General features: G+C 36.4%; 1 protein-coding gene across 1 annotated transcript in view; it reads left to right on the top strand.

Annotated features, from left to right (window-relative positions):
- Positions 1-10,564, top strand: part of LRRK2 (leucine rich repeat kinase 2) — a 64,416-nt gene that overhangs the window by 21,194 nt on the left and 32,658 nt on the right. Inside the window, 11 exon segments of the mRNA XM_017745925.1 lie at positions 74-203; positions 737-861; positions 2,462-2,595; positions 3,781-3,925; positions 4,211-4,350; positions 5,665-5,793; positions 5,879-6,049; positions 7,341-7,596; positions 7,823-8,088; positions 9,456-9,515; positions 10,266-10,335. Coding sequence (XP_017601414.1) covers positions 74-203; positions 737-861; positions 2,462-2,595; positions 3,781-3,925; positions 4,211-4,350; positions 5,665-5,793; positions 5,879-6,049; positions 7,341-7,596; positions 7,823-8,088; positions 9,456-9,515; positions 10,266-10,335 — 1,626 coding nt within the window.

The following is a 10,564-nucleotide window of genomic DNA, read 5'->3' as shown; positions in this document are numbered from 1 at the left end:
AGAGTTGGTTTTGAGAACAATACAGAAAGAAAGAAAGATTTTCTTACAGGATGCTTACTATTTTGTGTTGTAGTAAATATTAGGAAGACACTTCTGGCGAAAGGCATACATATGAATGTTTTGGATATAATGAGGAAACATTCACATTCTCCTGAAGTGGTTGAAAGTGCCTGCAGGATCCTGAATCACGTGTTCGAAGGAAGGTAATAAAACTAGAAATGCATGTCCACTTCCAAGATGAAGGGTTTTGAGATTCTGTACCATAAGTGATTACATTTAAATTGTTGATTGATAGTAAAATTGACCACAGACTGTCAGCCCTGTTTAAGACATGGAATTTTGTAACCCCTGTAGTCAAATGCCCAGGTGGGTGTGGGTAGGGAGCTGCGTGTTCTTCCCATCATGGTTCTTGTGCAGTGAGATTTGAATAGACAATGTCTGGGTGGTCTCCCCTCCTGTTAACAACACTGAATTCCATTAGGAGATAAGAAATTTCCCGAAAAATTACCTCTGATTATTAAAATAGCATTTTGTTAATATTACTTTCTTGTCGGCTAGGATGGAAGTATTTACATAGACTGAATTAATAGAATGGCATGAAAATAACTTGCAACGATGAAGAAAAGTAACACAGTTTAATTTATATTTCAGATTTACAGTGTTCCAAAGGGTAAGGACAAATACATGTGAAATTTAGAAATGCATTCTTTTTATTTATTTAATAAACTATTTTCAGTTTCCCTCATCTGGATGTAATGACAGTAGCAGTATCAGAAGTTGTAAAAGCCATGAAGAAACATGAAAAATCACTCTCTGTACAACTGGAAGCACTCCGAGTCCTTTTACACTTCATGATGCCTGGTAAGTCATCCAAAGGCATACAGCAAATCAGATAGCTGGGTTTTCATCTTTCTTATCTAATGACACAGCCTTTAATGGGATTTCCAAAAATTATTGCAGCTCTGTACATAGCAGAGAATAGCTGTATGTCTTTAGGAAAATACAAAATGGGAGAAAATATTTGAGGTATTGAAGGTAACAGACCAAAATTATTACTGCTGATTTCCTCTTGATTTCATCAGTGAATAGGCAGCTCCATTTTTTCTAAGGAGCTGAGGGAGTGAATGCAGAGCTGTCACTGTGGTTGTGGTTTGCATCATCGATCCCCTTTAAGTGAGAGCAAACCATGTTAATGACATAAACATTTTTTTACCACAAAATGCAATTGTTTTGATAGTATCTCTTGGAAGGAACGTAAGAACCGGACAGTGATCTTGACAGATATAAAATATGCAATTATATACTACTGTCTATCAAAAAAGAGAAACCAAACTGACTAGTTTAGAAATTCCTTTCCAGAAAAACCCCTCTTTATTGGCAATCCAGATGGGGAAGAAATGTTCTTTATTAGTTTTATGCCTTTAGTAGAATTTGGGAAAAGTTTTAACTCTTTTTATCAGTGTACTGCTATATATCCTGCTTTTTTCCTCTGATATTAAGTGTAAGAGTACAGACGTGGGGTACTGATTTTTTTTTTTTCAGAATAACTTTTTGTAGGTATCTCTCAGCAGTTCTAGTTGAACATTTACGAAACCAATAAAAATAGTAAAATTACTAATATGCAGACTGATTGCAGGTTTTTCAGTTTGTTTCTATTATTTGAGTTATAATCCTAGTACTTCCCTCTTTTTTCATTGAACAGCAGGATTAAGACTTGATATATGTGTTCTAACATGGAGGCAAGGTGCTTTGCTTGCCAGTATCCTGGAAGTGAGGCCCTTCTAAACTGTAATCAGACAGCACCAACTGGATGTTGGAACTTGCAGGTTAATTAGGGAATAAAAAAGTAATTCATGGGAAAAATAGTAATCACAATGAATATGAATGCTGTAGTGACTTTGAAAGGATCTTTGAGTACTTGCTGTAGTGTCACTTGACTGCAAGTGCCAAAAGAAAGTAAATCTGAAAGACCTTTCTCTGGTTTTTTTATGTGTGCTCACATTCCACTTAATGTCATCTGTGTGTAAAATATGTCCCATGATGTGCTGCCAAGTGAGCAAGAATAAGCAGTTTATAGCTTCTGTATAGTGTCTCCTTACCAGAAGGAAGAAGCATTCTCAAGTAGGTATCAGGAACACCAGGAAACTCTGTAGCTCAAAAAAGTAATATATTGCAATGTACCTTAGAACAAATTCTTTGGCACAATTTTGTATTTTCATAGTAAGCAGTGAGCAAATACGTGGTGAAATTTTCCTTTCAAACACAATGTACTCACATTACAATATAAATCTGGAGGGACTCCAGTCTCTGCAATACAGTGTTTTGAAAATACCATAAGATCTGAATTATGCTCTCTGAGTCACCTCAGTGTTCGTTTGATTGTTGGATTGTATTTTTGGGTTAATGATGGGGAGAATGTGAAATCTGCTCTTCTGAGGAAGGTTTTTTTCCATTGTTGCAGATACAAAGAATGAACACCAGAATGGTTCTTCCAGAGATGTGGGAGATGCTGCTTTTGCACTTACAGTAAAAGTCATTAGAAGCCAGTGTCTGTTGGAGGGAACTCACTCATTGGTGCTTAATGCTCTAAACAGGGTATAGTTAAAGCTTTATTCTAATGGATTTGTCATTATTTTACACTTGCAATGGTGAATAATTTGTAAGTTTTAGTTCTGCATTAATTTTCCTATTGATTTGATAGAATTAATCTTAACTCCCAAATTTCATTAATCTATTAGGGTTTCTTCTTCCTTTCTTTTCTGTAGTGTATTAGATGATTCTTTATACAGTGACTCCAAAGGATATTTATTTTTAAAAAGCTAATTTTTTTCAAGGATACAGTTTATTTGTGATTTCTTTTTTTTAAACAGGCTATATATGAAGTGTCCTCATGCCTACACCTCAGCTACCCATAGAACTGAGTGCACAACTCAATTGTCTCCATTCTTTTCACTGTTCAACTTTTTCAGCCCCTGTAAAACAGAATGATCACAGTGCCTTGAAGGGGAAGCTGAAAAATGAAAGGCTGAAGCAGACTCAGTCTGTGCAAAGGGAACTTTGCACAGCAAATTAACCTTAAATCTTAGTGATGGGAAATGTTTCACTTCATGGCTTTCAGAGGAATCCAATCTACAAGGTTTTCAAGGGTCACATGATCACAATCAAAATGTAGCAATTCTTAATTTTTTAGAAGTCTCTCTCAGGAATTTTGAGCTTGCCAAACAGATTCAGTGAAGGAAAATTATATCTCTTACATTTATTATAGAAGTCAGAGCAAGTAATGTATCAGTGAAATAGTTCTAGAGTATCTAAAGGACAACTTAATCTGAAGATATCAGACATAGGAGTTAACAAAGGAGGTAAAATAATTTTTACTTCAGAAGGTCTTCAGTATTTTGTAATCATCCTGATTGCATTTTCCAATGCAGCTGATTTGTGGTTTGGGGTACTACAATATCAGCAAGAAGGGCTAGAAATTGACACATTTAATTGAAAACTAGAGACAGAATAAGGAGGAAGTTGGGCATGACTCCATTGAAATTATTTTGCAGATTTGCAAGTCACTGTGATGGCTGTGACACTCTCAGATCTAGGCCTCATCAAGATTTTCTCCATCTAAAAGTGGGGGGAAATTGGGAAGTAATGATCACCACCTGTTGAATTTCTAAATAACCAAACATTCTTTTGTTGTTACAGAGCAACCTTAAGAACAAGCAAGTCTTCTTTTGCCATTGTAAGCAGAACAATCTTGATCTGATTTTATTTTCTTTTCTCCATTAGTTTATTGGAAATCCTAGCATTCAGAAGTGTGGACTAAAACTGCTTGGTTCTGTAGCTGAGTGCACGGGTGCACTAGAAATTTTAACCCAGCAAGGAGCTACTGACACTGTGCTTCACACCCTACAGATGTATCCAGATGAACAAGGTAGGGAAGGTGTTTTGTCAGTAGAATGAGAATGACATGGTAGGAGGGCTTGTAACAGATCTGTTGCTCTCTGTAGTGCTGGATGTGATGTAGGTTGCCTGGCAAGAGAAGGCTGCAGTGCTGCATAGTCCTCAGATTCACCCATGTTGCAGTTCTGCCTCACCCTGTAATAGCCTGTACAAGTAACTTTCTGGAATGTTACTAAAAGACTACTTAAATCATGGGTTTATTCCATTCAGAATGTCTGAATTATTGGTATGTGAATAATATTTATTTTTCTTCTAGACATACAGTGTTTGGGTTTGAGTCTTCTACGCTCTTTGATTACAAGAAAGAGTTTGTGTATTGCAACTATGCATGTCCTGTCAGCAGTTCTGGTTTCTACTCTGCGAAGATTTAAAGAAGTCACTGAAATCCAGATGCATGTATGTGTCATTTCTGTATATGAGGATGAAAACAAAACTCAAAACCTTAGAAAGTTATTTTAATGTAGTTACATTTGAAGTATAATTCCCTGTTTTACTTACTTCGTTTTGATTTTATTGAAATTGCTAGATTAGTATAAACCTTTATAATTAAACTGAGACATTTGTCGTAGAGATGGTTTTCTTGGAGGCATATATTCAATCCAGGATGTGTAAGCGTAAGTTAAGTGCTTATTTAAGACTTCTGAGATCTGAGAACCTAGAACAAATTTCTCAGTCATGATCCTTCATTCTGTCAATCTGTAACCATTTCATGAAGTAACCATCATAGTATTGATTGCCCTTCTTTGAGAAGTCATAGAAGGTAACTAACAGCCTTGTTGCCAGGAGTAAACTTAGTGTAGGAATGCTGTATTTAAGAAAGGCTATTGCTGGAATACTATCAGACTTTGACCCACATCTGTATATGGAAGGAGAGTTCTTTGTAAACACACATGTAATCCTTGTGTGAAGTTCTGTTTCCTCTGCTTCAGAAACTTTCCCTGTTGGTTACCAGTTTCATTTTTTTAGTGGAATAGAGCTTGCCTGTGATATCAGCTTTCTGTGAGAGTTTCTATATTTCTCTTCCAGATGAATATGAAAATATCACAAGTACAGCCTCCCTTCTTTGCTGCTGTTTTTCCCCCAACCTTTCCACATTTAGCTTAGCAACCAGTGTAGAGAGAAATAAAAATAATGTGCTGGAATAAGGAAGTTACTTTAAGTGATTTAGTTTCAACTGGGTTTGGACAAGGAGTCCATAATTTAGCCAGTTCACCCTTCTAGGTAAACTTTACTTGCAGAATCATGGGGTAATTTTGTATTTCTTCTTCGTTTTTAGATACACCTGTTAATTTTTTCATTTAGTTTAATAGTTCTTTTCAAATTCGGGGATTACAGAGCAACACACTGGAACAGGGTATCTTCATTCCATATCCTTAGAAAGAGATTGTTTCCTCTTTACATTTTCAGGAAATCACAAGTACATTTGTCACTGCCAGGCAGGACGTTGTCAGATATTATGGTGCATATTTCACTTTTCAGTGTCAGTTAATTTCTGTGGGTCAGCTAAACAAGCATGAAACTACAGAGACACCTGCTATTTCTGCCTTCTCTTCTGAACTTCTCCTATTTTGAACTAATGCACGTTTAAAAGTAAGACAAAAAATTTAAAGCATGAATCTTTTGGTTGAAATTTGGTTTTGCTGCATGACCTGTTTTAAAGTGACCCTTTTTAACACTGTACTTCTTTCAATGTTCTCATTGTATTCTTAGGGATTTCATGCGATCTTGGCAATTCTTGGTTTGTCACCTTGTTTTGCAAAGCTGCTGGTAAATGAATCATTTGACACAGTCATTTTCTACCAGATGTCCATGTGTTTCACTGACCAGCGAGATCAACAGGTATGTTCTTTGTTTGACAGTTCCACAGGTGAAAAATGTTGGTGCTTTTTTTGTCCTAACTTTTACTGTTTGTCTTTACATTCAGTTTCAAAGCCTGTGTTGTAAATGTTTTGCTAAAATAGCTGAAAATGATGATTTAAAAAATATGATGCTGGAAAAAGCATGTATGGAGTACAACAGTATTATGGCTGAATGTTTACTTCTACTGGGAGCTGATATTAATAAGAAGACAAAGATAAACTCTTTGATCTATCAGGTAATACATGGAAATATATATGTAATTTTGTTGCTTAAAAATTTGTGCTTTTGGGTTCCTTTCTGTTGTCATGTAAATATTTATACTGGAGAACACAGAGAACAGAGAGGCTGCTCCCACATGCCCACAGGTGCTTCTTGCTATATGTGGCCACCTTTAAATTTAATTTTTTTTTTTTTGTGAAATGATATGCATAAGCACTTCTTTATTTTGGCTCAGTGTCAAAGTTTTAAACAGTCTGAGAGAACCCCACTGCATGAAGGGAATTAGGAAGTGTTCAATTCTGCTGGTAGAACTCTCTGGGTGGTGAAGCACAACTGGGTTTAGAACTGACCATCCCTTCATAGAGTGTGAGGTAGGCAAATCAGTGTTAGCAAACCACAGAGAGCATACTGAAGTAACTGAAAGTATTTCTAGAAAATATTTTTAGTGTTGAAAATCAACACTGGTCTGTGTAGCAATGCAGGCTTGGAGATTGGGAGGAGCTGACTGAATCACAGAAACATAAAGGTTGGAAAAAACCTCGATGATAGTGAAGTCCAAACTTTGGCTGAACCACCACCTTGTCAACTAAGCCAGAGCACTAAGTGCCACATCCAGTTGTTTCTTGGACACTTCCAGGAATGGGGACTCCACCACTTCCCTGAGCAGCCCGTTCCAATGCTTAACCACCCTGTCAGTGAAGAAATTCTTCCTGATGTCCAACCTGAACCTCTCCTGGAGCAGATTGAGGCCGTGTCCTCTTGTCCTGTCACTGGCTGCCCAGGAGAAGTGGCCAATCTCTACCTGGCTACACCCTCCTTTCAGGTAGTTAAAGCCAGTAGACCTGAGCTCACTATCATTAGGCAAGGCTTGATGAGACTCACTGTTGTTGTCTGTTCATTGAATATCCAGATGAGAACCCCTAAGTGTCTATTTTCCACTAAACGGATAAATAAATGGAGTTGCCGTTGACCACAGGCAATAATCAAACTAGATAAATTGCCATTCATTTCTGCCTGAAAACTGTGTGCACTCATGACAAAAATTACAACTGCAGAACTCCAGCATATGATACATTTTGGGCAAAGCCTTCATGAAAATGGGAATTGGTACTCTGACGCCTTAGGCAGGCGTATGCTCCAAGGAGTAAGGCATTGCATAATTGAGAAAGAGACACAATCCTTAAAATAAAGTCCTTTATCCTTAAAATAAAGTCAATCTGAATTTGAGACAAGCCTCTTTATGCAGTCTGAACTGTTACTTGAATGCTTCACATTCTTGGTTTGTTTTAATTGCTTTTCTCTATTAGGTTTGTGAGAAAGGAAATAATCCTAAATTGGTGGAATTGTTATTAGCCAATGGTGCTCGAGAGCAGGATATTCGGAGTGCTTTGACCATCAGTATAAAGAGAGGAGATAGCCAAATCATCAGCTTGCTCTTAAAGAAGCTTAGCCTTGATGTCACCAACAGCAGTATATGTCTTGGAGGATTTGGTTTTGGCAGATTAGAACCTTCCTGGCTCATTCCTTTGTTCCCAGATAAACTTACTCAAACAAGAAAACAAAGTGAGTATATGTAGAAATTGCTATACAAAATGTGTCAATATCTTTTGATGGCACTATGAAAGTGTTTTAGGTGAAGACTTTCAGTTGAGAATCTTTTTGTAGCACTCAGCTGGCTATAGAAAGTTCCGGGAAACTTGAAAATAAATCAAGTTATTTCTGTTATTTTTTTAAAGCTACTTGGATTTCTTTGAGATTATTTTATCTTTTCCATTTCTTGTACATACAGATGCAGGTTCTGCGCTGGCAAGGATGGTGCTCAAATTCCAGATGAAGAACATTTCAGAGGATAGATCAAGAGCCTCCTCTGATTCAAACTTGTCTGAAGATGGAGTGGATAGAAACTATGATTGGAATTTCATACCTGACCCATTAGTGGACAGTATTTTTCCTTTGAGTGATGATATTGATAGTGAAGGTAATTGTTTTTCTTTTCTTTTTTGCTTTTTATAATCCCAATCTAATGTACCAGAGCTAGCCTATAGCCATAAATCAGTTGTTTATTTGTATTTGAGATATAACAACTCCCATGAATAAAAAACCTTCTATCTAAAACTCTGTTTGGGGTAACATTGGAAAACAGTTTGTGGTATGTGCTTCATCTACAAAACTAAGACCTTGAAGTGTTTTATTCAGTTATACACTTAAAATTAGTTTGTCATGCATCCAGTGTTTTGTAGAGAGAAAGAGTGAGATTCATGCAATTGAATTTAGATTTTGACTTTTTCTGTTCTGTTTCTGAGCTGCCTTTATAATCTATGGCAAAAAGCAAGACCTTCGAGAGCCCAATTTGTCTCATCACGTAGTCAAGTGTATTGTGATCTAGAAACCCCTCTGTCCCCTGGGTAGTCTGTAAATAAAGTTCATACAACCAGATCTGGTATAGAGGACTATGTTATTAACAAATAAAGTAGGTGAAACAAGCCCTATCCCAAAGATAACTAATTGATCAGAAAATGTAAATGACAGATTTATGTTCAGCCCAACATCATCCTTTGTAACCAGGACATTTGAATGCCTTTAATTGACATTATTTATATATGTATATGTATATATTATTTATATATATATAACCTGACATTATTTCTGTCTATAATACCAGCAACTTAATAATGAAAGTAGCCTTAATTTGTAACATATCTTTTTTGTTGTTCAAATGTTGCTCTTGTTTTAGAACAGTTGGTTACTTAAAATCATCACAGATGAAGAATTTGAATTTTGGAATCAGAGAATCCAAAGGAACTTTTTGATTACGTTTTGTTCTTTTCCTTTTATCACTCAGCACCACTTTTAATTTTTGTTGGTCTATTTGTTGCCCCATGTAGAAAAGTTGTTATAATAAAAAAATGCAGGAGTGATTTTAGGAGTTTTAAAAGTAGCCTTGAGAAGAGGAACATCAAATGTCTCCAGATAATGACACCAAATATCTCCTAAATCACCAAATCCAGAGTGACATTTGAAGTTTCATTCTCAATAAGTGTGGGAGTGCAAATTTATCTATTGAAATCCAACCCTTTTCTATTTTAAGAAGTATTTACACTGAAGTAGCAGAAAGATGTGTTATGAAACATGTATAATAATCCCAACCCGATGGAAACTTTAAATCATAAATCATCAGTGCAGGTCCTGCAATCACCTGCAGGTCCTACTTGAAGAATGTCAGGTTAGTATGGCCCCTCCGCTCTAAAACACACTGACAACATTGTTGGCCTATTGCACACAGAATTGACCAGTGAGATCCTGCCAGTATTGATGCTTTTGGAATGCATCTCTCCTTTGTCAGCATCTATATTACAGTTGAACTCTGAGCCTCATCTTTAAATACATTTTCTTGCCTATTTCTCCTCCTGTGTTCAAGGAAGCGAAGGTTCACTTTTTACAATTTTAGTTCTCCTACTTTGCTGCGACATTCCTACTCTGTGGTAAGTCAGATCCTTGCACATTCCAGGTTTTTAAGTCCATCTCCATTGCCTACTCCAAAACTCTTAATAATCAAATCTTAGGAAAGGTTGTGTAGCCATATGGGCTTTGTCTCACTGTTGCCATTCAGTGTTTCTTTCTGTTGTGGTGCACTGTATGTATGAATTTATATCAGCAAAAATTTATGATCACTAAAAAAGTAGACAGTCTTTTGAATTGTTCAACTTTTCAGTCTGATGTTCAAATGGAAATACAGGGATCATGGGCTCATTCACAAAGATTTAACCTCCCCTTAGTGAAGCTGATCTTCAGCAACGATCGGTGGAGAGAGACTGATTCCTTAATAAGACATAAGAGGACAAATTGGTGGAATCAAAGTCACATTCCTTTGGAAGGAGCTTGTCTCTTTCCATTTACTGTAAAGGGAAACTGGAGAGAGTGGCTTCTCTAGAGGAAGCTACGTTTTGCAATATCCTGGTCCATCCTATTACTGCACCCTAGTGAAAATCATTCTGAGTTACCAGAAATGCACTGCTTCCATTGCACTTTAAATCTACCATTCTTTCATATTGCATGGGTTAATACATTTCAGAAAGATGTGACCTACTGTTATTTCCAGTTCAAGTATACAGTGTCTTTGTGTTCTCCCATAGGCTCTGATGAAAAGAAACCACAATAAAGAGATTTACTGAATTTGGATGATTTCAGAACATGTGTATGTTCCTCAATGCTTTTTCTTTTGGATTTTGCAGGGACCTGGCTCAGATTATGAACCATTAATGAAACAAAGACGAAAATTCTTGCTCTCAGATGAATTCCCCAGTAAGTAAACTATACAATTTAAGGTATATAACAGATTTGGCATCCTTAATGCTTTCACAAACATAGCATGCAAAGATTTGAGACAGATTATGTATTTGTTTAAGAGGAGGATACATTTGGGAAATACTACAGTGAAGTAAAAATAATGCATATATAGGGATTTTTATTTCCTGGACTCGACAAATAATTTATGTAGGCAATGGAGTTTTTAATGAGTGCCCTTATTAGC

Source organism: Corvus brachyrhynchos, unplaced genomic scaffold (genome assembly GCF_000691975.1).
Source record: "Corvus brachyrhynchos isolate BGI_N302 unplaced genomic scaffold, ASM69197v1 scaffold239, whole genome shotgun sequence".
In the NCBI taxonomy this organism is placed as follows: Eukaryota; Metazoa; Chordata; class Aves; order Passeriformes; family Corvidae; genus Corvus; species Corvus brachyrhynchos.
Note: the sequence above shows the minus strand (reverse complement) of the source record. Positions and strands in the feature narration are given on the sequence as shown.